Source organism: Rhinolophus sinicus, linkage group LG02 (assembly GCF_036562045.2).
Source record: "Rhinolophus sinicus isolate RSC01 linkage group LG02, ASM3656204v1, whole genome shotgun sequence".
Lineage (NCBI taxonomy): Eukaryota > Metazoa > Chordata > Mammalia > Chiroptera > Rhinolophidae > Rhinolophus > Rhinolophus sinicus.
In genome coordinates, this window is record NC_133752.1 from 95,275,199 (window position 1) to 95,299,076 (window position 23,878).

The 23,878-nt window shown below is 38.1% G+C and overlaps 1 protein-coding gene across 1 annotated transcript in view; it reads right to left on the reverse strand.

Annotated features, from left to right (window-relative positions):
• LG02H10orf67 (linkage group 02 C10orf67 homolog) overlaps positions 1–23,878 on the reverse strand; it is a 94,601-nt gene that overhangs the window by 11,581 nt on the left and 59,142 nt on the right. Inside the window, 2 exon segments of the mRNA XM_074324840.1 lie at positions 531–581; positions 22,645–22,692. Of these exon segments, the coding sequence (XP_074180941.1) occupies positions 531–581; positions 22,645–22,692 (99 nt within the window).

Here is a 23,878-nt window from a genome sequence, read left to right on the forward strand (position 1 = left end):
TCCTGTAAATGATTCACTTAAAAGCAGCCAGTCCTAGACAATTACAAAGCAACCAAATTTATCTTCATCATCCCTCCCCCTACCGGGTATCCCTTTTTCTAAACCTTGTTTTCCCTCTCTTATTGTGACCTCTCCAGCTCTTCATCATTGGCAGCAGCTGCCCCCAGTTAGTCTATTTCCTCTTTCTATCAAAACTGTTCTCAGGAAAGGATCTGAGCAACCCAAACACATTAGAGCTTTATGTTATTTCTCAGTGTTGTTTATATTTTTAAAGGGGGAAGGGGATTTTTTAGCAAACAGAATGAATCTCTAAGAGTGGAACTGTAGGCATTTCATGAATAAGAGATATTTCTTTGAGTGCAGTAGGAATGTACCCCAGAATCATACTTTTGAGGCAATCAGGTCCTCTCTCTTCATAAGACTAATTCTCAGTGTAGCTTTCCAAGTCATTGTTACTTTCTAAGAACAGCCAGCATCAATATAAACAATAATTAGGTTAATAATAATGGTCATATTAGTCATTATTATACCTTAGCCTCTGGCATTTTCACCTTCTCTTCATCATGCATTACAGGCCTAACCTGCCAAGAAAATAAACCAAGATAAGTACAACATTTCAAATTAATGCATAAAGATGTGTTTTTCTGCCGTTTACAAAAAGACCACTAAGACTCAAAATATGCCAAACATAGTCCCACAGGGATCTTCTCTGCCTTATCTAATTTACAAGACTCAATGTTTATACATTGCATTTGCAACTGAAAAATTACAGGGCAACTTTCTTACTTTTTAAAATATATTGCTCTGTAGTTATATATTGGTCAAATTTTACCATCATACTGTTTTAAAATGAAGTGGGCTGTTTCTATCCTGTGAAGCTACAAGTTTAAAAATACTTTTACTTTGATAAGGGATCAAACTGGTGGCATGAGGTGAGTCTCTGTAAAGCTCCCCTGGAATTTATAACTACTCAAACAATAATAACTTCACAAAGGACTCCCTGCACAGCAGAGAGACAAGACGAAGAGGTCTACTACTAAATTCAGCTAAAGGTTGGTGAATCGTGCGAGCTGGGGAGGAGGGAAGGGAGAAGTGTGGAGACAGCTGCGCAGGCGCAGGATGCAGACCTAGCTCAGTGCTCCGAGCTCGCAGCTTCCCGGAGCTACCACAGCTGCAGGAGAGGGAAGAACTCGGACTGCTAGGGCTCCGCTTATGGCCCACAGGGCTGAAGGGGCAGCATATAACATGGCTGAACCCAACGCTCACGGCAGAGACCTCGGAGAAAAGACTGAGGGAAGAAGGCTGAAAATGGTGGTTTAAGCCCTCACTGCCACAGAGAATGGAAGCCTTAGGCACTGAGACTAGCCGCCCCCTCCCTACCCTCCCAGAGCTCGCCCCACCCCCACCTGCCCAGTGCTAGAAGCAGAACAGTAGCAGTGTCAGATCCAAAGAACAGAATATTTGCTGTTCTGAGAACTGTGGCCCACAGACACAAATTCGCAGCCCAACTAGTTCCGGCAAAGGGGAGGGAGCTGTGGAAGCAGGACCGGCTGTGGTGGTGGTCACTGCCATTGCTCTGGGCCACCTCTCACAACTCACCCCGCCCCTGGCCCCACCTATCTGGGCGGATCCCTGCAGGAGTAAACAGACTGCTGAAACATACAGGCTCTGAATCTGGTGCAGGAAGAGCTTTGGAACATCAAAAGCTCTCCGCATACCCACACAGACACTGCGCCCTGTGACCCAGGTGAACTATTAACAGAGGAGAAGCCCATCTCCCAGGGAATCCCCCCATTGTGTGAGAAGCTGGAATAGTGCAGAAAAAACATAGCACTACTGTGTGAGATAGAAAAAAAAAGGCTGCAGTCGGAGAGAAAATAAAACATTCTACCAACAAGTACTGGAAAACAAAAGAAAGACCTCTTCCTATCAACCTGTTGCAGAAGCCACTCCTGTAGATGTCTAGGAAGAGAAATAATAAATCAGAAATTGCCATGAATAACCAAGCCAACAGGATAGCTCAGAAAGAAAGTGAAACGTCTCCAGAAAAGGAACTTAAAGATATGGAAATATGTGACTTAAATGACAGAGAATTCAAGATTGCAGTTCTGAAAAAACTCAACGAGATGCAAGAAAACACAGAAAGGCAGTTTAATGAACTCAGAAACACAATCAAAGAACAACATGAGCATTTTATGAAAGAGATTGAAATTTTTAAAAAGAACCAAATAGAATTTCTGGAGATTAAGAACTCAATAGAAGAAATTAAGAATGAAATAACCAGCTTAGGTAGTAGAATTGACCAGATGGAGGAAAGAATCAGTGACATCAAAGATAGAAACCTGAAAATTACACAGATGGAAGAAGAAAGAGACTTGAGACTTAAAAGAAATGAAAGAACTCTACAAGAACTTTCAGACTCCATCAGAAAGAGCAATATAAGAATAATGGGCATACCAGAAGGAAAAGAAAGAGAGAAGGAAACAGAGAATATATTCAAACAAATTGTTGATGAGAACTTCCCAAACTTGTGGACAGAACTGGATCCTTGAATCCAAGAAGCAAATAGAACACCTAATTACCTCAATCCCACCAGGCCTTCTCCAAGGCACATTGTATTGAAGCTGTCTAAAATCAATGACAAAGAAAGAATCCTCAAGGAAGCCAGGGAAAAGAAGACCGTAACCTACAAAGGAAAGCCCATTAGATTATCATCAGATTTTTCAGCAGAAACTCTATACAAGCCAGGAGGGAGTGGAACCAAATATCCAAACTACTGAAACAGAGAAATTATGAGCCAAGAATAATATATCCAGCAAAGACACCCTTTAGATATGAAGGAGAAATAAAGACCTTTCTAGACATACAGAAGCTGAGGGGATTTTCTAACATACAACCTTCACTACAAGAAATACTAAAGGAGGCTATTCGACCACCATCAACAAGGACAATTTGTGGCAACCAAAGCATAAAAAGGGGGAGAGTAAAGGCCTGAACCAGAATATGGGAATGGAGAAAGTAAGTGTGCTGAAGAAAATGGAATATTCTAAATATCAAACTTTCTTTATATAAACTTAAGGGTAACCACTCAAAAAAAAATCCTGAACTGAAATATATACTGTAATAAAAGAAGAAACAGAGGGAAACATCATAGAATACCACCGCACAGAAATAATAGACAACAACAAAAAGGCAAAGAAACAATGGAGACACAGTCTTACCAGAAAACTAAAGATAGAATGACAGGAAATCCTCACATATCAATAATCACCCTAATGTAAATGGACTGAACTCACCAATAAAAGGCACAGAGTAGCAGATTGGATTAGAAAACTAAACCCAACCATATGCTGTCTCTGAGAGACACATCTCAGCTACAAGGATAAGCATAGACTCAAAGTGAAAGGGTAGAAATTGACACTCCAAACAAATGGTACCCAGAGAAAATCAGGTGTAGCCATAATGATATCAGATGAAACAGACTTCAGGGTGAAAAAGATAACAAGAGACAAAGATGGACATCTCATAATGGTGAAGGGGACTATACAACAAGAAGACATAACAGTCATCAATATTTATGCACCCAATCAGGGAGCACCGAAATACACCAAGCAACTACTAACAGAACTAAAGGGAGAAATTGACCAAAACACAATTATACTAGGGGACTTAAATACATCATTGACAGCTATGGATAGATCATCCAAACAGAAAATAAATAACGAAATAGCAGCCCTAAATGACACATTAGATGAAATGGACATAATTGACATATATAGAGCACTTCATCCTAAAACATCAGACTATACATTCTTTTCTAGTGTACATGGAACATTCTCAAGGATAGACCATATATTGGGACATAAAATCAGCCTCAACAAATTTAAGAAGATTGAAATCATACCATGCATATTCTCTGATCACAAGGCTTTGAAATTGGATATCAACTGCAAAAAGAAAGCAAGAAAAAACACAAATACATGGAGATTAAACAACATACTTTTAAAGAACGACTGGGTCAAAGAACAAATTAGAGGAGAGATCAAAAGATGCATAGAAACAAATGACAATGAAAATACATCCTACCAAAATTCTTGGGATGCAGCGAAAGCAGTTTTAAGAGGGAAGTTTATATCATTACAGGCCTATCTCAAGAAACAAGAAAACTCCCAAATAAATAACCTCATGTTACACCTTAAAGAACTAGAAAAAGAAGAACAAGTGAAACCCAAGGTCAGCAGAAGAAAGGAAATAACAAAAATCAGAGCAGAACTAAATGAAAGAGAGAACAAAAGACAATAGAAAAAATTAATGTGACAAAGAGCTGGTTCTTTGAAAAGATTAACAAAATTGACAAACCCTTGGCTAGACTTACTAAGATAAAAAGAGAAGACACTAATTAACAAAATCAGAAATGAAAAAGGGAAGTTATCACGGACACCACAGAAATACAAAGGATCATCCAAGAATACTATGAAGGACTATATGCCACCAAAGTCAAAAACTGAGAAGAAATGGACAAGTTCTTAGAAACATAGCCTTCCAAGGCTGAGCCATGAAGAACTGGAAAATCTAAACAGACCGATCACCAGTAATGAAATTGAATCGGTCATCCAAAACCTTCCCAAAAGCAAAAGCCCGGGACCAGATGGCTTCATTAGTGAATTCTACCAAACCTTCAAAGAGGATCTAATACCAATCCTGCTCAAACTCTTCCAAAAAATTGAACAAGAGACAGTGCTCCGTAACTCATTTTATGAGACCAACATTACCCTGATACCAAAACCTGGTAAGGATAACACAAAAAAAGAAAACTACAGACCAATATCTCTGATGAATACAGATGCAAAAATCCTAAACAAAATTCTAGCAAACTAAATACACCAATGCATTAAAAAGATTATTCATCACAACCAAGTGGGATTCATCCCCGGGGCACAAGGATGGTTCAACATCTGCAAATCCATCAATGTGATACATCACATAAACAAAATAAAGGACAAAAATCATATGATTATATCAATTGATGCAGAAAAAGCATTTGACAAGATACAACATCCATTTATAATTAAAACACTTAATAAAATAGGTGTAGAAGGAAAACACCTTAACATAATAAAGGCCATATATGACAAGCCCTCAGCTAATCTCATAATTAACGGTGAAAAACTGAAGCCCTTTGCTCTACTACGTTCAGGAACACGACAGGGCTGCCCCCTATCACCTCTGCTTTTCAACATAGTGTTGGAAGTCCTTGCCAGAGCACTCAGGCAAGAGAAAGAAATAAAAGGCATCCAAATTGAGAATGAAGAAGTTAAATTATCACTCTTTGCAGATGACATGATGCTATATATAGAAAACCCTAAAGACTCCACCAAAAAGCTATTAGAAACAATCCACGAATGCAGTGAAGTTGCCGGCTACAAAATCAACATACAAAAATCCATTGCATTCCTATATAGTAACAATGAAATCTCAGAAAAAGAAATACAAAACAACAATTCCTTTTGCAATTGCAGCAAAAAGAATAAAATACCTAGAAATAAACTTAACCAAGGATGTGAAAGACCTATATGCTGAAAACTATAAGACATTTTTGAAAGAAATTGAAGAAGACACAAAGAAATGGAAAGACATTCCGTGCTCATGGATTGGAAGAATCAACATAGTTAAAATGGCCATATAACCCAAAGCAATATACAGATTTAATGCAATCCCCATCAAAATCCCAATGGCATTTTTTAAAGAAATAGAACAAAACATCATCAGATGTGTGTGGAACCGCAAAAGACCCCAAATAGCCAAAGCAATCTTAAGAAAAAAGAACAATACTGGAGGTATCACATTCCCTGACTTTAACTTGTACTACAGGGCTACAATAATCAAAACAGCATGGTATTGGCAGAGAAACAGACACATAGACCAATGGAATAGAATTGAGAACTCAGAAATAAAACCACATAAATATGGACGGATAATTTTTGACAAAGAAGCTAAAAACATACAGTGGAGGAAAGACAGCCTCTTCAATAAATGGTGCTGGGAGAATTGGATAGCCACGTGCAAAAGAATGAAACTGGACTGCTATCTGTCACCATGTACCAAAATTAATTCAAAATGGATCAAAGACTTAAGCATAAGACCTGACACAATAAACTGCATAGAAGAAAACCCACAGGTACTAAACTTATGGACCTTGGGTTCAAAGAGTATTTTATGAATTTGACTCCAAAGGCAATGGAAATAAAAGCTAAAATAAATGAATGGGACTATATGAAACTTAAAAGCTTCTGCACAGCAAAAGAAACCATCAACAAAATAAAGAGGCAACCAACTGAATGGGAGAAGATTTTTGCAAACAGTGCCTCCGATAAGCGGCTAATATCCAAAATATACAAGGAACTTATGAAACTCAACAACAAAAAAACAAACAACCCAATTGAAAAGTGGGCAGAGGACCTGAAGAGACATTTCTCCAAAGAGGACATACAAATGGCAAATAGACATATGAAAAAATGCTCAACATCACCAATCATCAGAGAAATGCAAATCAAAACCACAATGAAATATCACCTCACATCAGTTAGAATGGCTATCATCAACAAGGCAAATAGTAACAAGTGTTGGAGAGGCTGTGGAGAAAAAGGAACCCTCATACACTGTTGGTGGGAATGCAGATTGGTGCAGCTGCTATGGAAGGCAGTGTGGAGGTTCCTCAAAAACTTACGAATAGATTACCATATGACCCAGCAATCCCTCCCCTGGGTATCTGCCCAAAAAATCTGAAAACATTTACACATAAAGACATGTGTGCTCCAATGTTCACTGCAACTTTGTTTACGGTGGCCAAGACATGGAAACAACCAAAATGTCCTTTGATAGATGAATGGATAAAGAAGTTGTGGTATATATACACAATGGAATATTATTTGGCGGTAAGAAAAGATGATATAGGAACATTTGTGACAACATGGATGGATCTTGAGAGTATGATGCTAAGCGAAATAAGTCAGACAGAAAAAGCAGAGAACCATATAATTTCACTGATATGTGGTATATAAACCAAAAACAACAAAAGAACAAGACAAATGAGAAACAAAAACTCATAGACACAGACAATAGTTCAGTGGTTACCAGAGGGTAAAGGGAGTGGGGGGTGGGAGATGAGGGTAAAGGGGGATCAAATATATGGTGATAGAAGGAGAACTGACTCTGGGTGGTGAACACACAATGGGATTTATAGATGATGTAATACAGAATTGTACACCTGAAAACTATGTAATTTTACTAACAATTGTCACCCCAATAAATTAAAAAAAATACTTTTATTTTAAATGATATTCAAGGTAAATTTTAACTACTATGCCTCTCTGATGATGAGGAGAGCAGATGGCACTGAGAAAGTAAACTGAGTATAAAAATCTGCTTGGTTAGCTATTGCTATATTCCTACACAGTAGACATAAAAGGTGCTCCTTCTTACCACCACTATGCTCTCTAGTGGGTTCTATGACCCAAAAGGCCTTTGATTTGTTGGGCATCTTCGTGGGGTGGGCTCTGCCAAGGAGGTCTGAAGCTAGGTCTGGGAGTATGAGTCAGAGGATTCTGCAGAATAAAATGAAATTGAGTTCCCCCAAGCAATCATAAGTGAGGGCTGAGAAGAGAGATGCAGAAGGAGGGAATGGCCAGTCAAGACAACAAGGCTGGAGGTGCCAGAGTGAGGTAAAGTCGTAGCTGACCAGTGGCCAGGAGTGATGTCCAATATTCAATTTGAAATGGCATCTTGATGATGTAAACTGTCCCTGTCACTTAACCTTCTTCAACCTCCTCAAACTTACAAATGCAAAGGTGTCATGTGAGTGGGTGTTTTTAGAAATGCAGAACTAGATTGAATTCAATATCTGACCAAAGAAAATGTGAACTGGGATGGGAAATAGAGCACAATGAGACTCAGAAACTGATTTAGTTCAGTAGAAGAAGGAGCCCAGACACAGTGTCAACCACCAGAAGATGCCATGGGCATCAGCAGAAACCATGGGACATGCTCCAGGCTGCCACAAAGCACAAAATGTGGGTTTGAGCCAATTTTACTTATATCGGAAAGGGCAAGAGAAAATCCAGTTGACATCAGTTACCATAAATAAAAATAACAATATTTGTTATAACAGCCATAACAACTATAATTTATTGAGTGCTTACTCTGTGCCAGGTTCTTTACCTATATTACTATTTATTTCTATATACTAACTTATTGACTTCTTCATTCATATTACTTTATATTTTTAATGAGATAATACATGCACAATATTTAAAAAATTATCTGCAAACAGTATACATGAATATAAAACTCACTTTTCAGAATTTAAGGGATTTTTGTGTGTGTGATTTTGTTTTTTATTTGTTCTCGTTGTTATCATTATAAATAAATAATAGCCTTTATTGATTTGGGCTCTCCACACATAAAGATTAAGATTTTAGAGCACTCACACACTACTTTCCACCTTTTCTCTCTCCCCCTCACATACCCAATATTTTATTTGCAAATGTTTAGCTTTTATCATGGTTGCCTTTATTGTGATTTCAATATATGTAAACATCTATATCCTGATTTATTAACTCCCCGCTGTGAAAGATGGGAAGTTGATTTTTTTTATTTTTTCCAACATCTTAGCTCCCCCACCTTCCCAGTGTTTATAAGGAATGTTATTTTTACTCTGTTGATGTCTGTAGGAGCGTTCTCTCATTATAATTAAGTCCTCCATGCTTTATCTACACATTGACTCTGAAAACTGAAATCTAATAAATAACACTAACAATGTGTTTATGTAAATATTATTTACTATGGGAACAAGTATTGTAACTATTCATAAAGAAGAAAATATAAACCAGTTAACTAAACTTTGTCACTGAAAGAAGTCTCTGCCAAATATTAAATGTTTCAACTTTTAATTTTTTTCTAGCTCCCCTCACTTCCAAGTCATAACTAGTTTCTCCTTTTTATTGTGTCCATATCATCTTGCATAGCTTTATTATGTTTTTCCATATTCAATTGAGACTTCAGCTGGATATAAGAATTAGGGTTCAAACATTTTTTTTTTCCTTTTGAACACTTTGCAACCATTGTTCCCGATGAGAAAATTAATGTTTCCTTTTTTGTTCCATTATAAAAATTTTTTTTCTTTTTAATTCTTAGAGACCTAAAATTTTACCAAGATGTACATACTGTTTTCATCAATTCTAAGAGATATACTCCCTATCCCATCAGCATTTTAACATCTTTGAAATTGAGATGTCTTACAATTGGTGTGTATGTCATAATTTAATTGGCAGCAGTTTTTCCTTGCTAGTGGTACATAAAATAATGGTGTTTCTTACAACCAGGGGCATCTGAAATTTGACAAAATACAGTAGATGTTCATTTCTTATTAATCCTGTTTAACACTTGGTGGCCTTTCCATCTGAGTATTAGAGCTTTCCCCCCATTGCTCATGGAGATTTTTGTTCTGTTTCTTTTATTACTGTCTTACTTCCACTGTTATCTATTTTGCTTTCTGAAAATTCTATTAGAAAGGTATTAGACCTCTTCAATCTATCCTCCATAGTTTAACTTTTCTCATAATTTCTGTTTACCATTTTCCACTGTTCTAAGAAACTTTATTTCACTTTATCTTCCAGATTATCAATTAGCTCTTCAGCTGTGTCAATTTTATTACTCAGCCTGCCCATTGCCATCTTTTTTTTTTTTTTTTAAAACGTTACTTACAAGAAATTGTTCTTTTCTTCAGACTTCCTTTTTCATAGCAGCTTACCCTCGCTTAGTGGAGAAGATTCTCTTGAATGTTCCCCCCAAAATATTTATTTTGAAAATGTCTCTTAAGGTCTTGTCTTTTTCCTGAATTAAGTGTTTCTATCAGGGCCAATGGCTTTCTTTGTTCTTTTACTCACTAAATATTTGCTAAATTCCTATTATGTACCAGGAGACATTCTAAGCACTCAAGATACAACAGAAAAAAAACCGGGCTAAAATAGAGGAGATATATTTGAGAGAAATTATGAAAGGTAGAATTTAGGGCACTTTTTGAATGAGAAGAGAACTGCCTATAATTTCTTATTTGGGCAACCTAATACAGAATGATACCATTCACTATGATAAGAAAAAATAATAGAAATAGGGACAATTTTGTAGGCTAGTTTTCTTTGTTTTTTGTTTGTCTGTTTTTTAATAAGGAAGAATTTGGTAAATGCAGATTCAGACACTGAGTTTGAGGTACCCATGGCACATTCAAAGGAAGACATATAATAGGCAACTGGGACAAAGGCCTGGAATTTGAGAGTGGGGTCAATTCTGGACATATAATTCAGAGTCATCAGTACATTAGTTGAAACTAAAGACTTGAATAAGGCCATTCACGAAATTTATAGAAATAGAAAAGCATAAGGTAGGGGTAGAAGCTTGTACACAGGCATGGCTGATCTGTAATTCTGATTTATCCCTGGCTGATGAGAGAATTCTCAGGACCAACTTAATCCTGAATGTGGGCTCTAATCTATTACTCTTACTTAGTTCTCTAAACTATAACTTCTATTCCATCAGTCCACACAGTCTTGGAGAGCCCTTTGGTGGTCCAAGAACCACCCAAATAATTGTTTCCTCAGTTGCCTACAAAATGTCTCAAACTTCTTAGCAGAAACTGCCACCTACCCCTCCCAGCATAGTGACTGGCTGTCATGCAGCATCTCTGGTCCTGCTCCCTGCACAAGAACGCAGGACATGGTGAGGCCAAAAAGGAACACCCACGGAGCCATGGATAGGGGATTCATACCACTATATTCTCACTGGCGGCTGGGTTGGAGACACAGGAAGCAAGGAGCCACATGATCTGCAGCCTGCCATCCTCTTCTCTGACAACAAACCAACCCTTTGCTAACTGCAATCCATGCTTGCTAGCTCAGCCACAGCAGTTATATTAGTGGCCAATGGGTAACTGGTTACAGCTGATGGCCAACTAGTTACAGCTGATGGCCATCTACACCCGAGCCAGCACCTTTCCACATGAGACAGAGAGCCTGGAAATTGCTCTCTGGGACTCTGTCCCTACACTTGGTCTTCCCAAGGCTCACATGACAGGAAGCTAGCTAAAAAGAAAGCCTAGGCACAACACCACCAATTTAACAAAAACAATGAAAAGTTGTTGTTATCATGGCTTCAAAACAGTTGGGGTCACCAAGGTGACTGCAGGCATGCACTTTTTAGGATCCTGCCACCCATTTGTTCTCAAACAAAGGTCACAAGCTCCTCGGAACTGCCTCTCTGGCCAGGGCACAAGGAATACAGAGTGAGTTCTGTGCTATTTGGTTAACAATGGACCAAGGACATCATTGAAGTAAGGGCCCCAAGCTTTGGAGGGCACTTGCCAGTATGCTAACTGGAAAAAAGTAGCCTGAATTAAAAAAGTTAATCCATAGAAAGTTAGAAAAACAAATTGGTAAAACAAAATAAGTTTCCATATAGATAGACATTTATATTTATGTCACTACATCCAAAGTCATGCTAGTAATTGAAAATTTATAAAAAAGACTGTTTAAATTCACATACAGTAAAAAAATTAATTCTAATTTTTAAGTCTCCCTTTTCCTGACTCTCCCATAGTGATTGACTCTGTAATAACTAGAGATAAGACTGTGCTGAAGCATATCTTCTGTAAAGCAAATAATTATTCAATTTCTCCAAAAGACAATACTCTTACAATGACAAAGATAGTGTTTTTTTTTCGTTTTTTGTGTGTTTTTTTAAAGCACTACATGTAGACTAGAGTGTTTGCTCTCCAGTTTGAGTTGAACTTTCAACTTTGCTTCAGCACGTTATATTGAATCCTGGCTATGTCCACATTAAACTGTCATTTTGTTTTGTCAGCTGCTGACATTCCAGTTTCTCTGGAATACACATGCTGGTCTTTATGTGGCTACTTCATTGACAGGTGTAAATATTGGACTGCTAAACAATAGATAGAGGTGAAAATGAATGGTAATATTAAGATAAAATTAGATAACTTCCTAAGTAGGAAAATGTAAATTAAGTAATTATAGGATAATAAAAAATTGTGATTAGAAATAATTTCTTATATTTCACATTTTCTTTTGAATTTGTATGTATATTTATAACTAAAAATTCATAAAATTAAGAAATAAAGTTCATTTATAACAGAAGTTATAATGCTTAAATATGCTTCCCATTTTTAAGCACTTAAAAGATGTTAAAAAAACCAACATTTAATAAATATAATCTAAATTAGGAATCGACAGCCAAGGTTTGTAATAGCAAAAGTGCAGTTATGTTTATTAACTGCCATAAGAGCAACCACATTCCTTATTGTCTTCTTTCTCTTTTTTCTTGTCATTGAAGGAATTATTACATTCTTTCATTTCTCCTAATTTTCACAAACATACCTCTTCTGAAACTTTGCTCATTCTTTCTGGGCTTAATGCCTCCTTGCCTCTTTCTCCTTTAAACTGTCAACTATATTATTATCAAAACAAGCTTTCTAACGCATTATGAGGAAAGATGATCTTCTGTCCATAAAAATTCATTAATCTTGACTTTTAAAATTAACAAGTTTTTCTTTTTACCCTCTAAGCAAACAACTCTTTTTGAACACCAGTAACATGCTAGTGGGGGGTGGAGGGTGGGAGGACGGAGTGACAAAACCACATGAAGAGAGGAGAACCAGCCTAATGTGCCTATAATTTGGAGAGGAGACTTGAGAATTAAGAACATTGAGACTGAAATATGAGACTGTATGCAATCAAGCACTAATCATTGTGTAGGCCAAAAGTCAAGACAAAACATTTATCTACATATAGCACTAGGGAATTTGCTTTTAACAAAATCATTAAGCTAGGAAATTCTTCCAAAAATAGGGTAAGACTTTCCTCATCGGCTGGGCCCCAAGGATGCTACTCCCCATCTGCCCAGGGCCTCCGAAGCGTCTTGGCCGATGACTGGACTATGAAGCCCTGCAGAGTCCAGGCTGATCCAGGCCACATACAAATCTCAAGCACGTCTCCTCAGAGGCCTGGAAGCCCACGGAAGTCTCTGTGGCTTGGCCTCTTCACCTGGCTCCAGAGCATCCTAGACTTCATGTTCACGGCAGGAAGTCAGGGATGGAGAAGCAGCATACACATCTTCTATCAAACTGCCCAATCTAAAAAAATGTGTAATCAAAATTCTTCCTCGATGGAAATGTTTCTATTAAAGATGATGAAGCTATTGATTTCAGGAAGGCACTAGTAAATTTATAGAAAGTGGTTAAAAAAATTGTGCTACTTTTGTAGAGTGAAATACTGCACATAATTGATTTTATATATGTTCAGTGACATTGAACAATATTTCCTATATCTGGTGTGTGCATAGCTGCATAAAGATTGTCTGAAAGGATGGTCACAGGGGTTTTCAATGATTATCGCTGGGGGGGGGGCAGGATTCTTCTTTACTTTTTTCTTTTGACATTTCTTTATTGAGCAAATTTTGTATAAGTATGAGTCTGTTTTATAAAAGAATTTCAGAATTCTGTCTCCTGCATAGGATGCAAACAATGCCTCTCCCACACTAACAACAAGAAAAATCCAGATACACTAAAAAGTGGCAATTTTTCTTGAACCCATCAGAGAACTGAAGTCACAACCAGGTAACCAGAATTCCAAAGAGGAGTGAATGCCTCCACGGAGAGATGTGACACATGAACAGCCTCACCTACAGCAGAAGCAGCACAAGCTGTTGAAACACAAGCAGGTAAGAAAAACAAACTAACATACAAAGAACTGCTGAAGGCAAGTAGGGGTTAGCAGAGCAGTCTAAAGTAGCTGGGGGCACATGTGAAAGGGGAATTCACACTCACAGCTCCCCCCACCCCGGTAAATGCTCATAGATGCTCATGAGAAAAACTAAGGGCAGTGCAGGAGACTTATTAAGGTGCAGGCTTGGGGAGAGGATCAGCTTCTGCTAAGTGAAAAGTACCTTTCCCTTCTATCCTAGGAAGAAAAGTTTTATGCCCCTGGGAGATGGGAAGCAAACGCTCCGGCCAATCAGACTCAAAAAAGGTGATCAGGGGAAAAGTGTTAGATACCAAGCCCTACCCACTTCTCCAAGGGCTGGGGTGGGCAGCAAAGCTCTTGCTCACAGAGCATAGATGAAGACATATTATGGCAAGGGGAAAATAAAATAAACATTCTCTTCCCCTGAGTGAGGGGTCGGTAATTGTCTTGGGCCTTAGAGACTGTACTATACCAAGTGGAGTTTCGTACTTTGCAGGAGGGACAGGAAACACCTGGCCAAGGTCAACTTCAGATACAAGGTAGAGGTAGACTGCCACAGGGAGGAGGGGCAGAAATCCTGAGAAAGACCACCTTGGAGAGCGAGGCACACAGCACTTCCCAAAGACTGAATTTGGATTAGAACCATCTCTGCCGTCAGTTATGAATGACTAAACAATAGCATTCTATTACCGAGGGAGGGATAGATGTAGAAACAGAGACCTACTCTGTGGCACAGGTGGACAGGTTCTGCTGAAAATTGAGGGTGGAGCACCACATAGAGAAAGTGCTCTGTTAGTCTCACTCCCAGTCGAAGTACATCTATCACAAAAGGAATATCAAGGCTGTGGTCCACTAAGGAACCATAGCAACAACCAAACTCAACTCAAATCACCTCTGGTCCTATTGGCTCAACCCCTTAGAGTACCAGTCTGATATAAGAAGAGGCATGTCATTTCTATGTACATTTACTTCCATCTCTACTAGTCTACACATGGTATCTGGCAAAAATTATGACACAGACAAAAGGGCAAGGAGAAGAGAACCTACTGTCAGGAGTCTAAGCAATCAACAGAGCCAGGTTCAAAGATGACCCAAATCTTGAAGCTATCAGATGGGGACTTTAAAATTACCATAATTAAAATGTTAAAGAACCTAGGACAAAAGGTAAACAACATACATGATACAGAATAGATAGGGAATTTCAGCATAGAGATAGAAAAATTTTAGAGTCAAATGGAAATACTGGAAATGAAAAAGACAACATTAAAGATGAAGAATGTCTTTGATCAACTCATCACTAGATTCAATACAGCTGAAGAAAACAATCAGTGAATTTTTTTTTAATTTTTATTTTATTTTATTAGTTTCAGGTGCACAAGACAAAGCAAAACTTAGACGTTTATCATTTATATCCCTCACACTGTGTGAACCCCCCTCCCCCCATCCACTATCCCTCTGTACATTCCCCAAATTAATTTTCAAACCCCCATGACCATCTTGTGGTTACCGACTGTTTTTCAAAACCTCTCACCTTCCCCTTATCCCCACCCCCCCCGCCCCTCTAGCAACCCTCAGTTTTTCCTCCATGTTTCCAAAACTGTCTCTGAACAATCAGTGAATTTTAAGGTAGATAAAAATAAATCCCCCAAACTGAAACACATAGAGAAAAAAGTAGTCCAAAATTCATGAGCAGGACATATGGAAAGAGATTAGGGCAAAAGAGATAATTGATGACAATGGTCAAAGCTAATAAAAGACATCAAATTCCAGAAGCTCAATGGGGGGAGGGAAGGATAGGGAGCAGAGAGAGAGAGAGAGAGAGAGAGAGAGAGAGAGAGAGAGAGAATACACACCAAAAGACACACTATAGTCTAACTGTTGAAAAGCAAAGACAAACTCTTGAAGGCATTCCAAAGTAAAAGACATATTCTAGAAAAACAAAGTTAAAATTCACAGCAGTCTTTTTGTCAGAAACCGTGCAAGACAAAACAAAAGCTGAGACAATTCATTGCCAGCAGACATGCACTATTAAGAACTGAAAAAAACAACAACAGTGTTTCAGGAAGAGGGAATGAATATACCAGACAGAAATTTAGATCTACATAAAAAAATAAAAGCTCCAGAAATGGTATAAATGAAAGTGTCAAATGCAAATCTCAGCGTGACAAATTATATCAGTTTTTGTCACATATCTATCTTAAACTTTAAAATTTTTGAAGGATACATGTGATGAATTCCAAAGAACTGTACTTTTGATGGAAACACTGGAAAACATTTTCCAAAGCCATTTGAAGTAAGATGAACGAACAGATACTTGTGTATGAGTTTCATAGTGCATTTAAGAAACACTTTCTTTACTGCTGAGACTAAGCTATTTGGTGCGAGATTTCCAAAGATTCCTACAAACTGCAATGACTTCTCATTGATCTCTTATCAACCAGCTGCTTGGGTGCTTGAGTCTGAAATCTTTTTTTGTTGTTGTTGCTTTCCTAATACTTACTCTCCTAGCTCTTCCAATAGCTATATAAGAATCTAAAACTGTTTATTGAAATCTTTCTAACAGTAACATAAATAATTACCTTTAAAAATATGCTTGTGCCTTATTTAATGTAAACCAGATGGAAACGCTATATTATCTTAATTACAATCCACTTGCATATTCTCAGCTAGAGAAACAGACCACCAGAATTACAATCTAGGTTGCTTAGACACATATGCTTAGGAAATATGGAAAGAGATTAGAGCAAAAGAGATATTGACGACAATGGTCAAAGCTAATAAAAGACATTAAATTCCAGAAGCTCAATGGGTGGGGGGGGGGAAGTATAGGGAGGAGAGAGAGAGAGAGAGAGAGAGAGAGAGAGAGAAAATACACAATGGGGGGAGGGAAGTATAGGGAGCAGAGAGAGAGAGAGAAATTATGTCCACTAATTCTGGTGGTATGAAATCAAATATACTTTCAGCCATTAGATTAACTGGACTCCATAACACTTCATGGCATTGGTTGTAGGTAAGTTGTTTTTCTATTCCTGATATTTGCATATACTCATATATTCAACAAAGGAATGGATACCACATTGAGATTGGTGAAGGAGACCCTCGAGCTATTTTCAAGATTTTTAAAAGCCTAAATAAAAGTGTAACTTGTAACTTGATTAACTAACAAAACTTCAGAACTCTTTGGATGTGGCTAGCATTAAATCAATTCAGTGAGATATCACTAGTTATCTAAGTTTGATCAGATATGCAAGTTAGGAGTAATAAGTAATAGATGAATACATATGGGAAAACAATTTTTCTTTAAAAGTTGAGGTTTTCGTGAAGAATAAGCAGAGATTATATTGAGGAAAAGAAAACAAAGGGGTATCAAATGAAGAAAACTACCACCTTCCAGGAAAATGCATTCCTAAAAAAAAACACTGATATGTGTTGTAACATATAAGCTTATCCCCAGAATTTGAGGAGAAAGCTGGAGAGACTAGGCCTGAACAGATCAGGGCTGGAGAAACTGCCAAGCTTCTCCCTTTAAAGCTGGATCCAACGAGAGTGGCTAATAGTCCAGTGCTAGTGTCCAAAGGCTGTAGCAACCTCAGGCTTGATTCTGGCCTTGAGCATTAATATCGAAGCAATTCTATAATAGAACTCATAGCACTAAGCAGCAGAATTGACATATGCCATAATGACAATTAGGATGAGTGACAGCATGTCAAATTGTTCAGTCTTCTGGGGGTAAGATGCAAAACTGGGCAGTGTCAGGACTCTGGCCAAATGACCTGGTGTTCAAGACTGGCCTTGACTCCCAGTGGGAACGGAAAGATACCCACAGCTGAAACCCAGACAGAGAGAATAGAGCAACACCGTACCATGAGGGGTAAGATGGCTGCTCTGTGTGCTCCTGAATGTCAAGGGTGACCCTTGTGTTATCACCAAGGTGATAATATATGTGGTCAGGATCTAGCATCTGCCCCCAGGACTGAGAGCATCTACGGAAGAACAGAAATTGATACAAATCTCTAACTTATCTTTTCCTGATTTCCACGGTAATATCTTAGGTCCTTAAGTTAAATTATATTAAACTATCATAAACTTTACAAATAAAATAATTGTCTGCCAACAAAACAAACAAGAAGAGACAAAACATAAAACCCCTCAAGTGATTTTAACAAACAACATTTTTCATCTGTGCAACAAGTATTAAATATTATTTTCAGTAAAATATTTTCAGTTCCAAATATACTGAAAGTATTTATTTAATTTGCCATCAAACTACTCAGAATAAAAAAATGTAGAAAGTGAAAGCCACCTTTCAGTTGAATTTTAAATATAACTCATATTTTCAATTTTTAATTTCAATTCTCTGGGAGCAGAATCTAAAGATGAATTCATTTTAGGGGTCAATGAAAATTTTGATTTTAAAATAAAACAAGTAATTGCAGTGTGTGATTTCAATTATCTCTACATTTTAGTTATTCGTATTCTGAGATGAAGATCCAGTATAAGGGAAATTCTTTTGTGTCAATGTAATCTATCAAAATATGGTAAATATTCTTTGACAACCGCTGAAGACCATGCACATGCCCAGACTTGTCCTATCTCTGTATTACAGCCCCACCCGGGATGGCCAGATCAACAATGAGAAAAATGCTGGCTTTCCCGCAATGCTCTGCCAGCTTTATCAAACCAAGCCAAGGGGAAAAAAAAGATTGAAATAATCAACAGATTATATTATTTTCTTTTCTGGTGGCATTTAAACTTTACATGCAATTTAATCAAATAAATGGCTGTAGAGGAGAGGAATGGGAAATTTCAGAAGGAAATTTTTCTTTCACCCAAATAGACTATAATACTATATACCTATAATAGTAATCCTATATGCTATAATAATAATTTTTTTAAAAAAACTTACAAGCTTGCAGGATAACTATGGTCATAATTGCAAAACTATCACAAAGAAATTTCACCTAACAATGTCAAATGAATAATGTTCTTGAGTTTTTATTAATGTCTTCTGTGATGTACAAATTGCTTTGTATTGCGTGCACTTTAAGAATGGGAACACGGATGACTTCGTCCCATATCCCACTTCCCACATAGAGGGTTCCTGATGCTTTCTGCAGATCTAAGCACGCACCATATGTTCCATCAGCATAGGCCAGGTTACCCCGTGGAAGCTCAGAAATCTTCCAGGGAAAGCATTCACTGGGTGCAACCTTAATTAACGAATTACCCTGGCTGGGGGTGGGGGAGGGGGAACCTGAGAATCCAATTTAACCTTGTTATGTGCAATCTTAGTATTTGAAATGTTTTACAGATATCAAAAAATAAACTTTACACAAAAATACTGTACAAATATACATTTTATGTTGTGAAATCGTTCATAAGTAGAAATCAGACAGCAATGTTCCTATCGCGTTTTTCAGACTGGCTAAACACTCATTTTATCACTGTGTACTCCACTGTGTGAAGCATGTGTGCTGTTCCCACCAAATGACACAGATTTCAAAAAATAAGTATGATTAATTGGATAAGTTAAATGACTGATGTAAAAGTTCCTGCAGCCAGCTCTCCGTTTGGTCATTTACACGTGGTAAGTATTAGAAAACCCTTTCAAGTCAATTTTTAAGAAGTCCAGCACCCTCAATATAATAAAATATGTGAAAGAGAGAAACAGAAAAATTATAACCAGAGTGCATATACATAGAGATAATCTCCAATGAAGAACAGACCACATGGGAAGGTGAGATAAGGGAGCATTTATAATAACAGGATTATTATTAACAATGAAAGTGTATATGCTAGTAATAACGGTGACCTAGAAAACTACATTATACTTTAAAATCAAGTCAATTAAATATAAAGATGTAAACACCAGCTTATGTCATCTCCTCCCTCTGCCCTCACCGGTCCAATTTTTACTTATCGTTATACATTAACTTCAGAGTCTCTCTGGCTGACAAAATGTACTGTTATGCTTTAGAAACAGCAAGATAAGCATCATTACAGTCAGAAGGAAAAAGAACTGTTACACTAAAAGAAAATCTTGTTGAAATGATACCTTCTCAGAGATCCTGTCTGCCTTTGTCTCTCCTTTGTTGTGCATTTTCCATGGGTGAGAACAGGCAGTGTTTCTGCCCCTCGGGGCTGTGATTTTGGAAGCTCAATTTCGATCTATAAATTGAGGACACTGGAGTTTCTAATCTGGAATTGTAGGATTTAGTTGTAGCCGTGGGCTAGCTGGAGAGACAGGGGCAGCTCCCCACTGCTGCTGCTATGTCGGGCTGGGAGGCCCCTCGCTCTGTCTCAACCACTAACCCTGCTCTGTAACCCTGGCCATGTTCATCTCAGACCCTCGGACCACAGAACCTGCCACTTAACCTGGTTTTATGGCACCTGTTGGAGGCTTTTGGAACAGGACACCAGCTCGGCCAGACTTGCTAAGTCCAAGGCTTGGACTAGAGCCCCTCACCCAGTATGGCTGGTGTCCTGCCTGGGTCAGCAGGCAGCACTGCATACTCTGGCCAGTGTTTTTTGTTTTTTGTTCTTTTGGGGGTGAGGGTGGGGGTTGGGAGATTAAAAAAAGAATAAAAACCTTCCCAAGACCTGGATTCTAAACCCAGGGTTCTTACTTCTAGAACTCAGGCACTGGACAGTCACGTGCCAAATTTCCTCCCAAATGTCATTCTCCTTCTTGAGAAATTACATTGGTTTCCAGTTGTCTATACTTCCTAACTTTCTGCAAAGTGGAAATGCTTTTCGAGGAGAGTGCTTTTTCTCAACTCCTGGAGAAAGACTTCCACTAATATAACACCCTCGCTTCTCTGCACCTGCGCTCTCATTCTTCCTCTGGGTGCGGGCACTGAGCCATCTGTCTGGTGCATCAGTATGACAGGGCTGTATCTTTCCTTGTCCCCTTTTGGAGTAAGGAGGACAAAGGAAGTATGGTCCTGTTCTGCTTCTCCATAACGTGAGTGTACAGAGGTAGATTCCACCCCCTCTGGGAGAAGGAGAAAGAGAATGGAAACATGTGGAAACAAGACAAAAGAGCATGCAAAAATCAAAATGTGCAAATAGAGACGCTCTTTCTATGAAGTGCTATGCATTGGTTAGATGTGTCACTAATGGGCGTCTAGGCTTTCTATGAATCAACAGGGAAAAGGAGCTTTGATTAGTTACACAACTCACAGCACCCACAGGAAAGAGCAATTGCTCAGAGAAATATGACTATTCCCATAACTAAGGGCAGAAGAAAGTTTCCCAGAGGACCATTACAGGGAGGTATCATGCAATGCCGTGAGCACTGTGTCAGCAAAACCCACACAACAAGCCAACGTTGAACTGAATATCACAGAGCTACTTCTTGACATGCCCTCTTTGTAGACCCATAGTTGCATTGTAGGTCCAGCAAAAGCAATTCTGATTGTTTGGGGTGGGTGAAAAGGGGTAGGGAGAGTAATAGCAGATAATTCCTGCCTGAGAGTCTCTGATAGTGTGAGTTCATCCAGGTGCCAATTTAGAATACTATGAGCAAATGTATATACAGATATACATGGTATACCTGTGTGTCCTTCAGGGAATCTTCAGTAAGCTTCTGATAGCTATTAGGCCGTAATGAGTTTGAAATTCTACACCCTAGAAAGTGCTCGGAATGTGGCTTCTCCACCTCACTAATTTAGTAGAGATCCACTAAGGCTTAGTGACTAAACTAAAGTAAACCACCAAGCTGGAGGTAATGGTGGCATCCTCTTGGACAAGTTAAGGGACCTTACAAGGACACACTGGTGCCGAGAAGAGCAGCCAGAGCTCCCTGCCCAGATGCATGCAGAGAATAGAGAGAATCACATGTGTTGACACAGTTGATCTCGCTGATGCTGGACATGAGGTGTGACATGCAGTGTCAATACTGCTAACAGAACAGGGTCCCTGTGCAGACGAAAGTGTCACAGGGCATGGGTATGTGAGCAGTTCTTACCACAGGGAGCTCTTGCTTTAAAGATTTTCCTGGAGTCTTATCTCTTGTGGTCTTAAGAGACGCTGTACTGATGGAGATAGAAGGTTGCCTCGAAGCAGTTCCAGTCCTGGATAGAATCCCAGGTTGTGGGGGCATCAAAGTATCCTCTTTCCCCTTGACTGGTTTTGGGCTCTGTCACACAAAAAGAACCAACCTTGTTATTCTCACTTCATTCTTCAGATTCGTGTCCCTTTCTTTTCCTTCCTTGCCCTCCGTGAGTTGGAGTTGCAGATTTAAAGTTTACAGTCCCAAAGGGCCTGGACCTGTTCTGGCTCCCAATCCCACCATCCCCCCGGCTTGACTTAATTTGTCAGTTGGGCTTTTTTTCCCCACTCCTCTCACTGCTGATAGAGCACTAAGGAAACCATACCATCAGATGAATGTTTTCTGGAAGGACCTGTTGAGGTAGGGTCCTTGTGGAGTAGGGTGAGGTGGTAACTTGAGGTTTGTATCTTATTTGTAAGAATACAGAGAAATAGAAGGTAGGAGTGATGGGACAGGAATCCTGGGACAAGGCACTGGGACTAAGGATCAATACATGGAGATGACACCTTTCATTCCCCTTATTTATGCCAGGCTTGCTTTCTTGTCTGCTTACTCCTTCACTCTCTCCTTCTCCCTGCTCTTAGCCATCAGTTTCCTGGTCTCCCATTCATGCTTCTTGCATCACTGTTAGGTATTTCCTCTTTTAAACTCAAGTGTTGGAAAGTGAAAAGCCTCCGTGTGCTACGTATAGATCCTTCAACCCTAACGCCCAAACAAGAGAAGCACAGAATAAAAGAAAAAGAAAGAAAGAACTTAAAGCAAACCTTGATGCTTACTTACACTGTCAAGCTTTTTTCTCATTTCCATTTCCTCTTTGTGCTTATTAACCTGCGAAATTGAAGGCTTATGTCATTTGTTATCATTTGCAAAGATTAAAAAGGAGAATTTTCCATAAAGTTCCCTTAAGCAATAAAAGAGTAGCATTTTAAACCATTTGACTGCCAAAACTATTGTGTGAATACATGTTATAATGTTGAATATGAATTAGAAGAGAACATAAATTTGTACCCAGAAAAAAAGCATTTAAAAATAAGTAAACAGAAATAGATAAAACTGTAAATATTTAGTCATTAGCATTTGTTCATAGCTTTAAGCCTAATAGAGATTATAGAGAAATATGCATGGCTTGCTAATGTGATAGTTTGTTTCATGTTATTATAATAGCTATAAATCCCAGGCCTTATAAGATTTTTTAAAAGAAATTTCAGATTATTTAATAGTCAAACTTTAATAATGTAATGAATGAAATTTTAATTTAAAAAGTCAATTTCCAGGCAAAAAAGACATTTTATCAAAAATACATATATTTAAAAAAATGAGATATAATTGATGTATAACACTGTATTAATTCCAGGTGTACAACATAATGATTTAATATTTGTATATAATGCAAAATGATCACCACAAAAAGTCTAGCTAATATCCATCACAGTTACAATTTGTTTCTTGTTTTTTTTAAGATCTACTCTCTTAGCAACTTTCAGATGTGTAATACAGTATTGTCATCTTGCTGTACTTTACATCCCTATGACTTATTTAGCTTGTAACTGGAAGTTCATATCTTTGACCACCTTCACCCATTTCGCCCACCCCTCACACCCCACCTCTGGCAACCACCAATCTTTTCTCTGTATTTATGAGTTTGGTTTTGTTTCAGATTCCACCTAAAGTGAGGTATAACAGTTATTTGTCTTTCTCTGTCTGACTTATTTCACTTTGTATAATTTCTTCAAAGTCCATCCATGTTGTCACAAATGGCAAAAAATATATTATTAATGCATGTTTCAATAATATTAAGATTTTTAATAATATGAATTTATAAGTAATGCCAGTGATTCTAAATCTGGCTAATCTTATTACAAAATTAAACAATGATGGGAAATACGTCTAACTAGTCATCTCATTGGTATCTGAACATCAACTCTGATGTATTTTCAAAAATATGTCTCACTTACTGATAGATTAGAATTCAATAGAACACAGGTCTGTCTCATGAAATCTTGGGATCTGGGAG